This window comes from Scyliorhinus canicula, chromosome 5 (assembly GCF_902713615.1).
Source record: "Scyliorhinus canicula chromosome 5, sScyCan1.1, whole genome shotgun sequence".
In the NCBI taxonomy this organism is placed as follows: Eukaryota; Metazoa; Chordata; class Chondrichthyes; order Carcharhiniformes; family Scyliorhinidae; genus Scyliorhinus; species Scyliorhinus canicula.
The window spans coordinates 85828154-85847914 of NC_052150.1; the positions used below are offsets into that span (position 1 = coordinate 85828154).

General features: G+C 40.8%; 1 protein-coding gene across 2 annotated transcripts in view; it reads left to right on the forward strand.

The window, feature by feature from the left end:
* Window positions 1-19761, forward strand: part of nek10 (NIMA-related kinase 10) — a 377347-nt gene that overhangs the window by 169628 nt on the left and 187958 nt on the right. For both annotated transcript variants that reach the window (XM_038797318.1, XM_038797319.1), the window contains exons 9-13: window positions 3479-3546; window positions 7231-7310; window positions 7398-7484; window positions 15832-16056; window positions 16678-16817. In XM_038797318.1, coding sequence (XP_038653246.1) covers window positions 3479-3546; window positions 7231-7310; window positions 7398-7484; window positions 15832-16056; window positions 16678-16817 — 600 coding nt within the window. The remainder of the gene's footprint in view (window positions 1-3478; window positions 3547-7230; window positions 7311-7397; window positions 7485-15831; window positions 16057-16677; window positions 16818-19761) is intronic.

A 19761-nucleotide genomic window follows, 5' to 3' on the forward strand; every position in this document is an offset into this window, starting at 1 on the left:
CTACAAGTTGAAATGAATAGTCAATCTGAAAATTGCCATAACATGTGGTAAAAGGAACTTTTTGGAAGAGCGTGGTTGAACAAAATCAAACTAAATTGGCAAGATGTGAACCAATTGGCTGATGGAAAGAACACATTACAGAAAGCAGTAGTATAATTGGACAAAGTAGGGCTGGTTTAGCTCACTTGGCTAAATCGCTGACTTTTAAAGCAGACCAAGCAGGCCAGCAGCACGGTTCGATTCCCGTATCAGCCTCCCCGGACAGGCGCCGGAATATGGCGACTAGGGGCTTTTCACAGTAACTTAATTGAAGCCTACTCGTGACAATAAGCGATTTTCATTTTTCATTTCATTTCAAGTTAGCGTGAATTTACAAAAGGGAAATAATGTCATTATGAAAGCTTGGCTAAATTTCAAAATCTTGGCAAGCGTTTCAGAGTTCACAATTTGTTTGACATTTTAAAGAAGCTATTAACGCAATAGCTGTATTGGATGTGGGGTATAAATAGAAGTTTATTTGTTATTGTAAGAAATTGACCATTTGTGGGGAATTAAAAGCTTTGAATAAAGTTCTTGAATAGGAGTTTTTTTCACTATCAAGTGTGTATGAGTGAGCGTTGTATGAGATAGAAGTTTATTTTCTGCCCATCGTGGATACTGGGTGAGTGGCTGTGGAGGTATAATGTGATGTGGGGGTGGGTTGAGGAATAAGTTGGCATTAAGCAGGCATGAGGGTGAGTGGGCGGCTAAGGGGGGGGTGGTTGCAGGTTAAGAGCTAGATGGCTTAACAATGTCTCAAACAACTTTAAGAAGTCTTACAACACCAGGTTAAAGTCCAACATGTTCGTTTCAAACACTAGCTTTCGGAGTACTGCTCCTTCCTCATTCACCTGAGGAAGGAGCAGTGCTCCGAAAGCTAGTGTTTGAAACAAACATGTTGGACTTTAACCTGGTGTTGTAAGACTCCTTACTGTGCTCACCCCAGTCCAACACCGGCATCTCCACATTAAACAACTTTGGCACTTGCCCACTTCTGTGACCGCCGACAATCTGCTGCTAAGACCAGCAGGCCTGACCCAATCCCACACCCATCCTTCAAGAACTCCACTTTTGCTTTCCAGAGTTTAAATCTTTAAGTTCAAGACTCACTTTAATATTTTTAATATTTTGAAACTCCCTGCCTGAGTCACTGGAGTGAAATTCCCAGGAGCTACTGTATAGCGAGCTCACCAATAAAATGTTTGCACAGCCCATAGTAGGATAGTGTTGGTCCATCTGATAACAAACAGAAAGTAAATGCAAGTATAAATATGTGTAAAAAGTAAGTACAAAGAATACCCTTGAAAGGAAAGGAGCCCAGTCTACATCAATTTGTAATCAAATGCTCAGACAAAACCCTGGCATGCAGCACAAACAGTTCAAATGTATGTTAGTTTTGTACATTTGGCATATTGATATAAGTAATTATAGGTGTAGAAAACAGCAGGTGGGCTTACTTAGCTAAAGAACTGGGCATGTAATGTCTGCAATCCTTGCTAAGAAGAGAATTCCAGAAAAATGTTTTTGCCTTGAGATGTAAAGCTAAATTAAGCTTAAAACATTCAGTGAATCCCGAAAGGTTGTAAAAGCTATTTACTTCAAATCAAAAAAGAAATTGCAAATGAGGGATAGTTAATCTAAAGGTTGGTTTGAGGACCTCCAAGAGCAGGTTATGCCACCATGGAGCTGGGTGGATTTTAGGGAAGTTATCTGGATGTTTGCTGGGAGAGTTAGTTGGAGTTTGGACTTCATGCAGTTTGCAGCACATGAAGAGATGACAACTAAAGTAAATGACAGATAGACCTGCACTGTAAACAAAGTAAAACCCAAATTCTATCATTCACCATGTGGAATGTGGGTGAGGCCTAATTTCAATTAGAATTCTGTGAGCGAACAGAAGCTGGAAGATTGCCTAGTTTAAAACTAGTGGAAGAATCTACAGTGGTCCTTATAGAGTTTTGTGGCAAAGAAAATAACCAACAGATTAGCTTGAAAGCAATCAGAAAAAGGTGCCAAGGCATCCACAGCCAATAAATGGTAAATGAAAGCCTCACCTCTGAGAATAAGTGGAGCCGAGGACAATTGTGTAGAGGACTGTGGGATACTTATGGGTTGGTCTTACAGGAGTAAATAATTTTGAGATTGATGTGACTTATAAGGAAATTATTTGGGGAATAAGAAGTAAACCAGAATGTGTGTGTGTGTATATATCACACCCATTCTGGTTTACTTCTTATTTCCCCCAATCATTTTCTTACATATATAGAACATAGAACAGTACAGCACAGAACAGGCCCTTCGGCCCTCGATGTTGTGCCGAGCAACGATCACCCTACTCAAACCCACGTATCCATCCTATACCCGTAACCCAACAACCCCCCCTTAACCTTACTTTTTAGGACACTACGGGCAATTTAGCATGGCCAATCCACCTAACCCGCACATCTTTGGGCTGTGGGAGGAAACCGGAGCACCCGGAGGAAACCCACGCACTCACGGGGAGGACGTGCAGACTCCACACAGACAGTGACCCAGCCAGGAATCGAACCTGGGACCCTGGAGCTGTGAAGCATTTATGCTAACCACCATGCTACCGTGCTGCCCCCACCATGCTACCGTGCTGCCCCACCATGCTACCGTGCTGCCCTATATATAGTTCTAATCCATATCACGTAGTTCCAAACATACAATAAACTTTGTGTTTTTACTTTAAAATCTTGTGGCAAAATGTTCTTGGTCAAAAGAAGCAGAAACACCTGCTCACTGTTTGTAGGCGGACTGTCATTCGATTTTATTTCTACAAGCAAAACTTCAGCAACTTTTTATAGAATGGACAAACTGGTAATTCAATAGATCTATGTGCAGGAGGCAAAAAAAAGTATCTTATCAATAAATCTAAAACATCAATCTGATCCCCAGTATTTTGGACTCAATTTACACCAGTTAGTTTACTAGACTCAGTTATATAAAATTTGGATAGGGCAGCAGGAAGAGGAAAAGTGTTAACACCAACAATTTAAAGAAAGTTTCATGGAAGCGCCAGTCCTGTCATGGCAGCAACCATGTCATTGTGGTCCCCCATTACAAAATATAGAACTTAATCAAATTTGTGATGGATGGATTTTTGATTTGTTTCTAACTCAGTGATGAATATATTTAAAATGTAGTACATTTGTATATCTTTAGGTAAGCATCTTGGCATGGTGTCACAGGGAGGAGAGTTTCACTGATAAACTCCAGTGTTGTACATCTGGAGTTTTCTTGCAATTTTCGCAATCTGAAAATATTTACAAAAATAGAACATTTAAAATGGAAGTTAGTGTTTACTGAAATTGCTTTGCTTGTTGTTAGAATCATTTGCAATACAGTATTGCATAGTAATTTTAGTGCAGAAATTTTGACATTGTTGAGATGCTATTTGATTTGAATTTCATTTCAGATATTTTTCAAAAGCTAGCAGCTGTTATAGAACAAAGAGAATGGATAATTACATGTGGAGCACACAAGGTATGAGATATCCGCAGGACCTGAAATTTTATTCAATGGCTTACTGGCCTAAACAGAATTCGGGATAACTTGCAATGATACATCACAACAAACTGTAGTTTCCTGTTATATGTTTATTATTTATCAATGCATTTCAAAGATAAATTGTGATCGTTAATTTTCACTTATCAATTAAATTGTTTAACTTCAAATATTGCAATGTTTCAGAATTTCCATACTCAATTTTTAAAAAATATGTTGCACAGATTCAGTGAACAGCATGTAGCAGACATATATCAGGACTTGTCAAAGAATAATTTATTTAAACAAAATCACCGATACAAGCATTTTATTAACCAACATAAAACTCATGTCCTATTTAAACTTAAGTGAGATCCTTGAATCACCATATATTACTACAACGTAAGCTAAATATAATTTAGCGTGGGTATTTTGATTGGCAATGCCAATTTTTTGTTTTTAATGTATAATTGCTTATTTAATGCAATTTGTCATTATTTTTGTTTGTTTCATAGGATCCCTATAGTGCACAAGGAGGCCATTTGGCTCTTCAAGTCTTCATCAACCCTCCAAAAGAACACCCTATCTAGACCAATCCCCCACCCCATCCCTGTAACCCCACCTAACCTTTTGGACACTAAGGGGCAATTTAGCATGGCCAATCCTCCTAACCTGCACATCTTTTGGACTGTGGGAGGAAATCAGAGCACCCGGAGGAAACCCGCTGTTATAAGATTCAGGTCCATCAGCTCAAGGGAACACGTCAGCTCTTAGTGCTGTTAGTTTGCTTAGTACTTTTTCCTTCACTGCATGATTATTTCAAATTCCTCCCTCCCTGTTTTTCCCTGATTTTTTAAACTATTTTTGGGATTCATTTGTGTCTTCTACTGTGAACACAGACACAGAGCATTACAGAGACATGGTTGCAAGGTGACCAAAGCTGGGAACTGAATATTCAAGAGTATTTGACATTTCAAAAGGACAGGAGGAAAGGCAAAGCAGATGGAATAGCTTGTTCAAAGTATTTGCCATTTCCTTGTTTCCATTATTAATTCACCAGTCTCCTCCCCAAGGGGACAAAGTTTACTTAAGTTACTTTCTTCTTGTTTATATATTTGTCAAAATTCTTACTGTATATTTCTTGCCAGTTTGCTCTCATATTCTAATTTCTTCCTCTTTTTTTAGTTATCTTTGAGAAGATTTTCAAAATCAACCAAACATCTGGCCCACCACTAATCTGCGCTGCAATGTAACCTCATTTCTATCCATTTAATACTATTCTTAACTAGCTTAGTTAACCATGGATGATGCATCCTCCTGACAGAGTCTTTCTTCCTCAATGGGATATATCTTTGTTCAGATTTATGACTTAGCTTGAAAATGTTTGCAATAGTTTCTCTACCATCTTCCCTTTTAATCTATTTCCCCAGTCCACTTTAGCCAATTCTATCTTCACACCTTTGTAATTGTCTTTATTTAAGTTGAAGACACCAGTTATGGACTCACATTTCTTGCTCTCACATTGAATGTAAAATTCCTTCATTTATAATCACTCTTGCTAGAAGATTCTTTACATTGAGGTATTTAATAATTCCTGTCTCATTACACATTAGCAGGTCCAAAATAACCTGTTTCCTGGTTGGTTCCAGAACACATTGTTCTAATAAATTGTCCTGAATATACTTTATTCAAATAAACTATCCTGAATACTGTTTATGAAATAATCCTCCTATCTCCTATCTAGCTTAATCAATGTGAAGATTAAAATCACCCATGATTATTGCAGTATCTTTCTTACAAGTCCCCCTTATTTCGTTATCTGTCCTCTGACCTACTCTATAGCTACTGTTAGGGGTATATAAACTACCCCCACCATTGACTTCTTTCCTTTACTATTTCATAACTCCACCAAAACTGATTCTACATCTTGATCTTCTGAAGCAAGATAATTTCTCGGTATCGTACTGTTCTCACCCTTCATTAACAGAACTATTCCAATTCATTTGCCTTTCCTTCTTGCTGAATATTCAATTCCCAGCTTTGGTCACCTTGCAACTATGTCTCTGTAGTGGCTAACATATCTTACTAATTTATTTCTATTTATGCTATCAATTCATCCAAATTGTTATGAATGTTATTTATGTTCAGATAAAGAGTTTTAAATTTTGCCATGTTAATGTTTTTCATAACTTTGACCATATTTGCTGGTGAACACTTAAGCTTGTACACTTCCTGTCACACTCTGGTTATCAATTTCCCTATCTTTATTCTGCATCATTACCTTATCCTTTCTCCTTAACCTCCCACATCTCCCTTCTCGTGAACTCCACAGTTTAAAGTCCTCTCTGCAGCCCGAGCTATACAATTAGCCAGGACTCTGGTCCCAGGGTGGTTCAGGTGGAGACCATCCCAGTGATATAGTTCCCTACTTCTCCAGTGCTAGTGCCACTGCCCCATGAATCAAAACCCATTTAGAAGTTCATAAGATGTAGGAGCAGAATTAGGTCATTTGGCCCATCAAGTCTGCTCTGCCATTCGATCATGGCTGATCTCATCCTGACCTTAACTCCATTGTCCTGCCTGTTCTCCATAATCCTTCAAACCATTACCAATTGAAAATCTGTCTAACTCCTTAAATTTCTCCCATACCAATCTTTGAACCAGCTCTTATCTTATTTACCCTATGTTAATTTGATCATGGCTCAAGCAGTAAACCAGAAATTGTTACTTTTGTGATTCTGCCTTTCAATTTAGCATCTGGCTGTTCATAATTCCTTAGCAGAACCTCTTTCTTAGCCCTACCTATATCATTGGTACCCGCGTGAACCACAACAATTGGATCCTTCCAGTTCCAACTCCAAATTCATCTCCAGCCTTGAAGGAGATGTCCTTAACCTTGGCACTGGGCAGGTAACAAAGCCTACAGGATACATGCTCTTGGCTACAGAGAACCGTATCTATCCCTCTAACTGTACTGTCCCTCACTATAACTGAATTCCCTTTAACTCCTGCTCCTCCCGAATTAACTGTCCCTCTGCATCGTGGTAATGGTCAGTTTGCCTTTCCACCTTCCAGTCCCTGCCCTATTTCATACAACCTGCACAAATCTCGAACTGTTAGATAATTGCAAGGACTGAGACTGCTCCAGCGATACCTTCTGCATCTCTGCACCTGCCTCACGCAGTCACTCTCCTGCCCTTGACAATGGTCCAGTTTCAAAGTACCTATCATAAGAGGTGTGATTGTCTCATTGAACAACATCAATTTTCTGGTAATCAAGAGTCCAGCTATTAATGTGGAGAGTCGAATTAAAGGATAAGTGAATTGAGAGAAATGGAACTGTGGTGGGAAAGTGGAGTTGAGGTCAAAGATCAGCCATGATCTTGTTGAATGACAGAGTAGACATGAGGCCATGTGACCTCTTACTGCTCTATTTGTGTTCTTATGGCACAAAGTTATGGATTATTCTTTGTACAACAGTAAGAATATGTATTAATGTTGACTGAATCTTGACTGAAGCAGGAAATTGGTATAAAAAATGTAACACTTTTTCAGGCAAAATGTCCAACTTTATATTGATTCCAGAGATTAAGTTGTGCCAAATGAGTTTGTAAATTAAAATTGTTATTTAGAGGAAATAAAATAATAGGCAGCAAAATGTTTTAACTTAAATATTTCTGTTAGACCCTAGTAAAGCTACTGGCAGCCAAGGACAATAATGTACTACTGGGTGCTCTCCTTGCTCTCACCAGCTTAGCTGAAAGGTATGTAACTTAATTAAGCAGCCTAAAATATCACTTTAAAGAATTATTTGTAACCAAACATGCTAATAACATTTAGCTTTTTTTCAGTCCAGAGTGCAGAGTGAAGATAGGTGAACTCACTATTGTAGAAAATCTGTTAACAATTTTACAAGAATATGATTTGCTATCAAAAAGGTAAGTTGAGATTTTTAAATCTTTGTTCCATGTTAAAGAATGTTGGGCGGCACGCTAGGACAATGGTTAGCACTGTTACTTCACAGAGCCCGGGTCCCAGGTTCGATTCCCGGCTTGGGTCACTTTCTGTGCTGAGTCTGTACGTTCTCCCTGCGCCTGTGTGAGTTTCCTCCGGTTTCCTCCCACAAGTCCCGAAAGATGTGCTGTTAGGTAATTTGAACATTCTGAATTCTCCCTCTGTGTACCCGAACAGACGTGGAGACTATGGGCTTTTCACAGTAACTTCATTGCAGTATTAATGTAAGCCTACTTGTGACAATAAAGATTATTATAGAAAAGCAGTTACATTTATGAGGTACTCATGTACACATTGTTGCTTAATACAGAACTGAGCATAGAGGAGCCAAACTTTTCTGAACCTGCTCTGCCAGTAGTAGAAAATGGGGTGGTGGGGAGAGAATTTGGGGCGGGGGTACAGATGGGTACTTCCCTTAACATTATTTACAGCTCTGTGACTTCTATCCGTTTCCTGGATTCAAGGACATTTAAATACTCTGATCAGCAGCAACATCATCTATGGTGTAATTGTGACACCCACCACACATGACGTGGAAGAAAGTCATTGTGCTGCAGGGTGCTGGCTAAATCTGTTTAAAAGATTTAAAATGTGCCAGCGTTTGAACTTGGTGATTTCTTGGAAATTGACCGTAATGAATACATGTTTTATGCGCAGCGTTTCTAGGTTGCAAGCTATATAATTTACCTCACTTGAGAGGTGCCATAATAGTTTGGCGCCTATCGAGCTGATCATGTAGAAAAACGGAACAGCATTTTATTGGAAATCTGATATAAAGACAGAAAATAAGAGTGTCAGGCAGCGTCTGAGGAGAGGGAAACAGATGATCTTTTATCAGAACTGGTAAAACTTAGAAATGTAAAGGGTTTCAAGCAAAGGTGGGTTGGACAAATACAGAAGGAAGATCTGTAATTGGGTGAAAGACAGGAGAGATGAACAACAGAACAGTTGGCCATCTAGGGCCAAAGGAAATGATGATGGGACAAGAAATAGCAGATCTGAGAATCATAGAATTTACAGTACAGAAGGAGGCCATTTGGCCCATCGAGTCTGCACCAGCCCTTGGAAGGGATCACACTACTTTTTCTTTAAAATTTAGAGTACTCAATTCATTTTTTCCAATTAAGGGCTATTTAGTGTTGCCAATCCACCTATCCTGCACATCTTTGGGTTGTGGGGGTGAAACCCACACAACACAGGGAGAATGTGCAAACTCCACACGGACAGTGCCCCTTAGTGTCCAAAAGGTTAGGTCGGGTGACTGGGTGGAACCCTGGCTTTCAGTACATAGAGCACATAGAACATCCAGTGCAGAAGGAGACCATTCGGCCCATCGAGTCTGCCCGACCCATTTAAGCCCTCACTTCCACCCTATCCCCGTAATCCAATAACCCCTCCTTACCTTTTTGGACACTAAGGGAAATTTAACATGGCCAATCCACCTAACCTGCACGTTTTTGGACTGTGGAAGGAAACCGGAGCACCCGGAGGAAACCCACGCAGATATGGGGAGAACGTGCAGACTCCGCACAGACAGTGACCCAGTGGGGAATCGAACCTGGTACCCTGGTGCTGTAAGCCACAGTGCTATCCACTTGTGCTACCATGCTGCCCTGTAGGGTGCTCTTTCCAAGAGCTGGTGCAGACCTGATGGGCTCAATGGCCTCCTTCTGCACTGTAAATTCTATGATTCTATGATTCTATGAAAATGGGAGTCAGGGTTTATGGTCCGAAATTGTTGAACTTAATGTTGAATCCAGAAGGTACTGAATTGCTTTATGTTGAGCTTCACTAGAATAGTGCAGTTGGCTGAGATGTTAACATGAGAACATGGTGGAGAATTAAAATGACAGGCCATCAGTAGCCCAAGATCATATTGCTGACTGAACAGAGGTGTTCTGCAAAGCAGTCACCTAATCTGAATTTGGTCCCCTCATTGTAAAGAAGACCAAATCGTGAGCAGCAAAGGCAGCAATCAAGATTGAAAGAAGCACATGTAAATTACTTCTTTACCTTTAAAGAAGAATTTGGGGCGATGGATGATGATGAGGTAAAAGAGCAGATGTTCTATCTCCTGCATTTACATTGATGTGATCTTTGACTAGACTCCAGTTGTTGGTGAGACCCACAAGGTTTTGAGATTCACAACACTTTGTAATTGAATAAATCACAAGATTCCATGGGTTTAGATCAGCTTTACTGTACAAGGGTCAGAAAGATAAAATGATTTATGATATTTATCTTATACTGATATAAATGACTTTTGCAAGGTTTCTCAACTTTAATACAGAAGCACGTTGGTTTTATCATACTCTTCTCCTCTGTTAATGGAAACATGCCACCAATGGTTCCTTCAATTTGCAACAGAAACCATGTGTGTCTGACAACCAGCTTCAAAATGATCATGTTCAATCACTTACATAAGAACAAAAGAACTAGGAGCAGGAGTAGGCCATCCTGCCCTTTGAGCCTGCTCTGCCATTCAATGAGATCATGGCTGATCTTTTGTGGACTCAGCTACACTTTCCCGCCCAAACACCAAAACCCTTTTATTCTTCAAAAAACTATCTATCTATATCTTGAAAACATTCAATGAAGGACCTCAACTGCTTCACTGGGCAGGGAATTCCATAGATTCACAACCCTTTGGGTGAAGATGTTCCTCCTGAGCTCAGTCCTAAATCTACTTCCCCTTATTTTGAGGCTCTGCCCCCTAGTTCTGCTTTCACCCGCCAATGGAAAAAACCTGCCCGCATCTATCCTATCTATTCCCTTCATAATTTTATATGTTTCTATAAGATCCCCCCTCATCCTTCTGAATTCCAACAAGTACAGTCCCAGACCTCTCCTCGTAATCTAACGCCCTCAACTCTGTGATTAACCTAGTGAATCTCCTCTGCACACCCTCCAGCGCCAGTACGTCCTTTCTCAGGTAAGGAGACCAAAACTGAACACAATACTCCAGGTTTGGCCTCACGAACACCTTATACAGTTGCAGCATAACCTCCCTAGTCTTAAACTCCATCCCTCTAACAATGAAGGACAAAACTCCATTCGCCTTCTTAATCACCTGTTGCACCTGTAAACAAACATTTTGCGACTCATGCACTAGGGCACCCAGGTACCTCTGCACAGCAGCATGTTTTAATATTTTATAATTTAGATAATCCCTTTGTTGTTATTCCTACTAAAATGGATAGCCTCACATTTGTCAACATTATATTCCATCTGCCATCTTCCTTCTTCCGTAACGGACGTTCTTTTTTCATTGTTTTGATTTAGACCATACAAATAAACTTACATTGAGAGTTTTCCTCTTTACTCAATTCATTTTCTTAATTATCCATAAATTATGCTATATATAGCCTTATTCACACATCCATATTATTCTTTCTGATACTTGAAAAATTGAACTTTTGTTTCCATTTTCCCCCCAGTTTTATTCAAGTACTTGTTTATTCTCTTATTTTTCAATTCTTTTTTAAAATTGTTCATCGTTTCATTCAGTTTAGCAACTACACTGGTGATTTCAGTTGTCTTTGTTTCAGAGCAATCAGTTCATTTTGGATTGTTTCTTCCATGGTCACTGACTGTTCCTTAGACTTTTCCAATCACTATTAGATCCTTAATCTGAGGGTGGCACATCTCACAGTGGTTAGCACTGGGACTACGGCACTGAGGAACCGGGTTCGAATCCCGGCCCTGGGTCACCGACCATGTAGAGTTTGCACTGTCTCCCCGTGTCTGTGTGGGTTTCACCCCTACAAGCCAAAGATGTGCAGGTTAGATGGATTGGCCATGCTAAATTGCCCCTTAATTGGAAAAGAGAAAAATAATTGGCTACTCTAAATTTATAAAAGAAAAGATCCTCAATCTGTTTTTCATGAGCAAACTCACCTTGCATCCACGAAAGTTGGTTTTCAGCATTCCTCAGTTTTTCCTTAACAGAGCTTAATTCCGCATGTAGCCTTTGACATTCTTGCATTTCCGATGCTTACTTTTCTTGTCCTGTGCGAGTAGTCTTTCATTTCCTCCTGTCTAGCCTTATGGGCTCGGGCTCTAGTTGCCGCATAACCCGGGAACAGCCCAGAATATTCCTCCTGAAAAATAATGTTTCTCTCATCTCCCCAGGCTCTTTCAAAACCCTAGGAGATGGTAAGAATTTCAAACCTGTCGACCTATTACTGAATGTAAAATCTATCCCTTCTCTCGGTAAACTAGGAACAATTCCCATCATAAAAATTCTATTTACTTAGTCACATTGTAAACTGACTTCACACAAGGGACCAGGTTTAGAAGTTCCATAGAGATCCTTCTTCAAACTTTCTCTTCTAGCAAACCATCTGGGACACAAATCATACCAATAGCTACCATCAGTGACTGATCCGTTCTAGTAGATCTCAAGGTATTAATTTGTTTACTTGTTTTGTTGGAAGTGCAAGGGAACACTTCACCATGCAGAGAAAACCTCTATAACCTCCAGTAATCTCAGCCATTGACTATCCTTATCCATATCCCACTTTCTAGTAGGTTTTGAAGGAATACATTTCACTTGATATTATTTAAACAGCCATTTCACTTTCTGGTACAGCCTTTTCGAATAATACCTTGCGCATCTGGAACTGACGCTGAATTACCATTCAGCTTCAAACAACTTGCTTTTACATGTCCCGTCTCAGGGAAAAAGAGAGCGGCATGTTGGTTAGCACTGCTGCCTCACAGCAAAAGGATTCTGGTTCACTTCTGGCTTTGGGTAACTCTCTGTGTAGAATTTGCATGTTCTCATGTGCAAGTTAGATGGGGTTACAGGGACAGGGTGGGGAGTGGGCCGAGGTAGGTTACTCTTGGTAAGGTCAGTGTAGATGCGATGGGCTGAATGGCCTCCTGCACTCCACAGATTCTATATTAGTTTCTTTGCATCCATTTTATTCTCTATTCTAACATATTTATTGAGTGGAACATCTCATCTACCCCTGATAACGTATCACTCTCTTGATAACCAAGAATCTATCTACCTCTGCCTTAAAAATATTCCAAGACTCTGATTCTGCCACGTTTTCAGGAAGCGTTCCAAAGAGTACTACCCTTTGAGTGAAGAAATTTCTGTTTTAAATGACTGACCACTAATTTTTAAACAGTGACCTCTAGTTCTAGATGCTCCCACAAGAGGAAACATCTTCACAATATCCACCCTGTCATGACTCCTCAAGATCTTACACGTTTCAGTCAAGTTACCTCTTACTCTTCTAAACTCCAGTAGATACAATCCTAGCCTGTTCAACCTTTCCTAATAAGACAAGACATCCATTCCAGGTATTAGTCTGGTAAACCTTCTCTGAACTGCTTCCAACGCATTTATATCATTCCTTAAATAAGGTGACCAATACTGTATACAGTACTCTAGATGTGGTCTAACCAATGTTTTGTCTAACTCCAGCATAACCTCCATACTTTTGTATTTGATTCCCTTCATAATAAATGATAACATTCTATTAGCTTTCCTTTCCTTGTCTCTTCTCCCTTGTTGCCTGTCTAGGACACCTCATGAGACCTCCTTTATCCTCTATCTAGGAGATGTGCATGGAACCTCCCCTTATCCCCAATTTGAGACACTTACTGGCTATGGCATTCCGCACCTGATCATCCGACCCAGCTTTCACACCTTTTTCCTCTGCCCAAGCACACTGGGCTGGTCCTCAAACCAAAGAAAGTAAAAGTTGCCAGACTGCACATTACAGCCTGCTTCCGGCCTGCACATTCACAGAAAGTCCAAATTCCATTGGGACTTAACCAGATCATCTGACCCAGCTTTTACACCATTTTGCTTCTGCTGAAGCACACTGGATTGGTCCTCAACCCAAAGAATGTAAATGTTGCCAAACTGCATATTGCAGCTGCTCCTGGCCTGCACGCCCACAGAAAGTCCCATTTCCATTGGGACTTGAAGTTTCCAACCTTTACGCTCAATAAAGTAAGTTTGGGTTTTTTAATAGCATTGCTATGGAGAGGGGATGGGGTGTTGGGGGTGATCGAGAGGCGGACTAAGGTATCATAGAAGGAATGGTCGCTATGGAATGCTGATAGGGGAGAGGAGGGGAAGATATGTTTGATGGCAAAAATGGTGCAAAATGAATACAAAGGCAGGTGGGGTAGAAAGTGAGGAAAGAATAATCTGCCCAAGATTCTGAAAGGGAGGGGAAGGGATGAAAGCAGGAAATGTGGCAGACATGGCAAGGGCCCACTGATATCGATGGTGTTGGGACATCCTCATTTGAGAAAAAAAGAAGACATCTCAGAAACACTGGTGTGAAAGGTAAGAAGAGGTAACTGGGAAAATTGAATAGAATCCTTACAGGGATTTAATTATTTATTCAAATGCAGTTCCTAAAATGACATGGGGAGATACGAGAGATGGGAGATGTGCAATACCATTAAAGTTAGGAGTGGACAATTGCAACATCTTTCTACGCATACGTACTGATTTTGAAGATTTCTCCACATTTTCCAATCCCACCCACCAGGCCATTCACCGCTGATGGGACCAGAAAATTCCAGCCATTAACTCTGTTTCTCTCTCCAATATGCTGCTTGGCCTGCTGACCATTATCTGCATTTTCTGATTTGAATAGAAATATCAAATTTTCCAATACTATTGTGATATACTGTGAAGCAGGTTTACATAGAAACCCCACAGTGCAGAAGGAGGCCATTCAGCCCACCAGGTCTGCACCGACCCTACGAAAGCACACCCAACCTGGGGCCCACTCCCCTGCTCTACATCTGTAACCCCATAATCCCCACATAGCCTGCACAACTTTGGACTGTGGGACAAAACCAGAGCACCCAGAGGAAACTCACACAGACACGAGGAGAAGATGAAAACTCCACATAGACAGTCACCCATAGCTGGAATTGAACCCGGGTGCTAACCACAGTGCCACCATGCAGGGGGGCTGAATGTACATTTGTGTGTGTGTTAATTCAGCTGAGGACAGTCAGACTGCAAGTTTTATGTCATCAAAAGGTTAAGGGTAAAAGCAAGCACTTGGAGCAAAGCTAATCTGGGATAAGAAAACAACATGGATGGAAAGTTGCATGACATGATAAAGGAGATTTGTTTGTGTTTACGGGGTGAATTTCTAAAGAGATAAAAGGAAAGGTTTAAAACTAGCAAAAATCATAAATGAATAAAGCAATGTTATTAAGTTTATTTTTCCCGCAGCTAGTGGTTATAAAGACAATGTGAAAGATTTTTATATTATGGGAAAGGTAACTTCCGAAAGAAAGTTTAAAAACAATCGATTTAAAGATGAAGGAGAAAAAATATATTTATGAAAAGATTGATAATTGAGTTAGGAGAAGAGGCCATGTGATATCCTGAATAGTGTGCTGTGCAAGTACAGACCTGTGTTTCCACCCCATGTGATATCCTGAATAGTGTGCTGTGCAGGTACAGACCTGTGAAGTGAGTAACGTCTAGTCACCTCCAGAGAATGGTTTGTTCCAAAAAACAAGTGTTTTGTTTCAAGTGTTGGATTTCCATTGTCGAGTGAGAGAGAGGGAGGGAGAAGGCTTATGAAATACCTTCTCTTAAGCTACAGTGGGTGCCATGTGGTAATATTATTGAATTTTTAATAGATTAAGAATCTATAGGTAATGTCTGGAAGAGAGTGTTTATTTGTGAGTCTAGCTAAGTATAAATCTTGTGGGTGATGTTGTAAAACTATAGTTAATTGTGCAACTGTAATCTTGTGCATTTAAGTTTTTTTCTTTTGTTAATAAATGTTTTATTTTAATATTTAAAATCTCCAAATGTGGTATTGGATTCCCTTACTTCTGGCTTTGTAGCACAGATCTTCTTGGAATAAAATACAAATTGCAAATCGTTGTGATAGCTTGATCAAATTTTCCTTTGGGATTTGGTAATTGCCACTTGCCACATTGTTAACAGTTTCTATTTCAGGCTGAGTGTATTCTGTGTACTTCAACATCAAATAAAAATTATAACAAATGGGAAAAGGGGTGGAAACACAGCTTTATCTGTTTCTTCCTCAAATTCTGTTCCCTGTCGTCATATATATTGTATGCCTTTGTGGTAATTAATAGGGGAATATTTATTTTTTAATTTGTGGGAGTTGTCAGTGATTGCAATGACATTGATTTGTGATGATTTCAGTTATATGGAAAAGATGGACAGTTTTGTTTCTGTGCCTTTGTTAGAAGCAAATTATTGTTTATGATTGGTTTCCTCAATGCAAATGATGTTTACAGAATGACTGCTGAGCTGCTTCGTCTACTCTGTGCAGACGCTCAAGTGAGAGAACAGGTGAAGATCTATGAAGGGATTCCCATAATGCTTAGTTTGCTGCATTCTGACCACCTCAAATTGCTATGGAGTGTTGTCTGGATTCTAGTTCAGCTCTGTGAGGATCCTGATGCCAGTACGGAGATTCGATTGTGGGGGGGCATCCAACAACTTCTACACATTCTACAAGGGTGAGCTTAAAAGTGAATAATATTAAAAATAGTAAAGCACTATTTAATTTTATCCGTCCTTATCATGTATCTGACAAATGTGAACTGAATTGATAATTTTGGAAGATACTTGCATTAAATAAACAGAAAGAGAGTTTTATGGGCATAAGTCTGAACTTGCTGATGGAAAACTGTCAATTTGATTATTACATTTTCTTTAAAAGTGGAAAATATGCACTAAGTAATATCTCTCAGTTTTTTTTGTATAATGTCAAATTGTTCATTGGAGAAACCTTATGAGATATTTTCTGTGGAATCTGTTTCTCTATAACAGGACCCCAAGAAATATTTGTTGGACAGTTTAATATTCTTTATCTTTTAAGATCAAAAATTGGCATATGTATCTAAAGTTCACAAAATTAAACAAATTTGGAGCTAGTCGTGTAGGAAGGTTAGAGTTAGGTAATTTTGTATATCATTGCCTCGATGCCAGCCATTTATTAATTCTTATAATTTTGGCTTTCTACAACAAACTGATTATGTTCACAGTAGAGAAGGTAGTATTTGGTATCAGAGGCTTAATGTGAAATATTTTCATAAATGCTTTTTAGAAAAATGTTTATTTTTCGTGCCTTTCCTTAGAGATAGAAATTTTGTATCCGATCGTTCTTCAATTGGAAGTTTGTCTAGTGCTAACGCTTCAGGGAGAATTCAACAACTTCAGCTGTCTGAGAAACTGAGCACTCAGGAAATACAAGAGAATACATTATCCTTGCAAGAAGGTAGAGCATTTTTCCACTGAATTAAAGATCCAGCACACAGAATAATCATTAACATATGCCTTGATAAATAATATGATTAAGGCAGGACTTTTTCATAGGTTGGATAGATTTTGTGAGTTTCCTTGTTTTAAATATACACGTTAATCTCAGATTGGAAGGGCAGCATGGTGGCGCAGTGGTTAGCACTGCTGCCTCACAGCGTCGAGGTCCCAGGTTCGGTCCCGGCTCTGGGTCATTGTTCATGTGGAGTTTGCACATTCTCCCCGTGTTTGTGCGGGTTTCGCCCCCACAACCCAAAGATGTACAGGCTAGGTGGAATGGCCACGCAAAATTGCCCTTTAATTAGAAAAAATGAATTGGGCACTCTAAATTTATTAAAAAAATATATAATCAGATTGGTAGTGTTACAGTTTTTACATTACTGAAATGCAATTGACTGAGGAATATATTCAAACATAAGACTTCAGTTTGTGGGCCACTCAACTTGTAGCAGACAGTACAGAGATGATAGATGGTTCCCCCTTGTCCTACCTCTCAGCTAACTACAACAAGAAGTATTTTAAAAAATGTTTTAACCCCTTGGGTACTGAAACTCTCAAGAAAAGACACAGAACAGGGGGCGGAATTCTCCGACCCCCCGCAGGGTCGAGGAATCGCCCGGGGCCAGCTGAAATCCCGCCCCCGCCGTGGCCGGTATTCTCCGCCACCCGGGAATCGGCGGGGGCGGGAACTACGCCCCGCCGGTCGGCGTGCCCCCACGGCGATTCTCCAGCCCGCGATGGGCCGAAGTCCCGCTGCTGTCAGGCCTCTCCCGCCGACGTGGTTTAAACCACCTCTGTGCCGGCGGGATTGGCGGCACGTACGGGGTCCTGGGGGAGCGATCGGACCCCGGGGGGTGCCCCCAAGGTGGCCTGGCCTGCGATCGGGGCCCACCGATCGGCGGGCGGGCCAGTGCCGTGGGGGCACTCTTTTTCTTCCACCGCCGCCATGGCCTCCACCATGGCGGAGGTAGAAGAGACCCCCTCCGCCGCGCATGCGCCGGTGGTGACATCAGCAGCCACTGACGCTCCGGCGCATGCGCGGACTCACGCCGACCGGCGAAGGCCTTTCGGCCAGCCCCGACGCCGATCGGCGTAGCGCCAAAGGCCGTTGGCGCCAGTTTTGGCTCCAGTCGACGGAGCGGGAGCCACTCCGGCGCGGGCCTAGCCCCTAATGGTGCAGAGAATGCCACACCTTTGGGGACGCCTGACGCCAGAGTGGTTGGCGCCACTCCACTACACTGGGACCCCCCGCCCCGCTGGGTAGGGGAGAATTTCGCCCCGGTTTCCTAATAAGTTTGAATTGTAAATGTAATTGAAACAACACTTATTCACACAAAATGCACACGTACAAGAAAAGGGGATTACAAAAGCGTCAGCGTGCACTTAGATGTTTAAGAGTCCAAAATTCACTATTACACTTTATTTGAGATGGAAGCTGGAAACATTTCAGGCCGAAGGATTTCCTTGTGGTTCATTGAAGAAAATAGGAGGTGGGGAATTCACAATGGTATACCCCTTGCAATAGTAGGTTTCTGGCTTTGCTTCAATCAAAGCTGTAGTCAACTCACTTTGGTGAAGGTATGGCATTTTCTGTAAATCTACCGATAAAAAGAAGGCTCTCTGACAGCTTGCATTCTAGGCAGGATTTTCTTTTTTGCTGGTTGGGATCCCCTCCGACTATGGTCTTTTTGCCTGCCAGACTAACTGACTGATATTCTGAGTGCTCTCAAGATATGTGTTTATGACGTGTTTCTTATTACAGCTGGTTTCTGTCAGGTGACAATTGTATCAATTTTATTATTGTCCACACAAATGATCCCTGACACTTAGCATTGAAAGAAGTCTTACAACGCCAGGTTAAAGTCCAACAGGTTTGCTTCGAATCACTAGCTTTCGGAGCACAGCTCCTTCCTCAAGTGAATAAGAGGTGGGCTCCAGAAACATATATATATATAGACAAAGTCAAAGATGCAAGACGATACTTTGAATGCGAGTCTTTACAGGTAATTAAGTCTTTACAGGTCCAGACGGAGAGGTCGACTCGAGTGGGTTCGTGATCTGTAGCCCTTTCGGGATCTTGTCTGCTTTCTTGCATCTTTGTAGAAACTTAATGTCAGTGTCTATATGCGCAATCTTCTTGGAGATCCTCTCCACTTTGAGCCGGCAATTTGTGGTGTCGATGGTAGCCATGATGTGGGGATGCCGGCGTTGGACTGGGGTAAGCACAGTAAGAAATCTTACAACACCAGGTTAAAGTCCAACAGGTTTGTTTTGAATCACTAGCTTTCGGAGCGCAGCTCCTTCCCCAGGATCTCCAAGAAGATCCTGCATATAGACACTGACATTAAGGTTTTTGCAAAGATGCAAGAAAGCAGACAAGATCTTGAAAGGGCTACAGATTACAAACCCACTCAAGTCGACCTCTCTGTCTGGACCTGTAAAGACTTAATTATCTGCAAAGACTCACATTCAAAGTATCATCTTGCATCTTTGACTTTGTCTATATATATATATGTTTCTGGAACCCACCTCTTCATTCACCTGAGGAAGGAGCTGTGCTCCCAAAGCTATTAATTTGAAACAAACCTGTTGGACTTTAACCTGGTGTTGTAAGACTTCTTACTGTGCTCACCCCAGTCCAACGCTGATATCTCCACATCATCACTGTCAGCATTGACATACAATGGAGTTTGAATCATGGCCAATTGCATCTCCTTGTAAGAGGGTAGTTTTTCTTCACATACCTTTTGTGGAATTTCAGTCTACAGACACTAAATCTGTGTTGCAATTGAACAACAATTTCTGTAATTGTATGGACAACAGAACTGTGAACTCCATGGGAGAGATTTGTTGCCTTTTTAATTTATTTTCGATAGAATTTCTCATAGAATTTACAGTGCAGA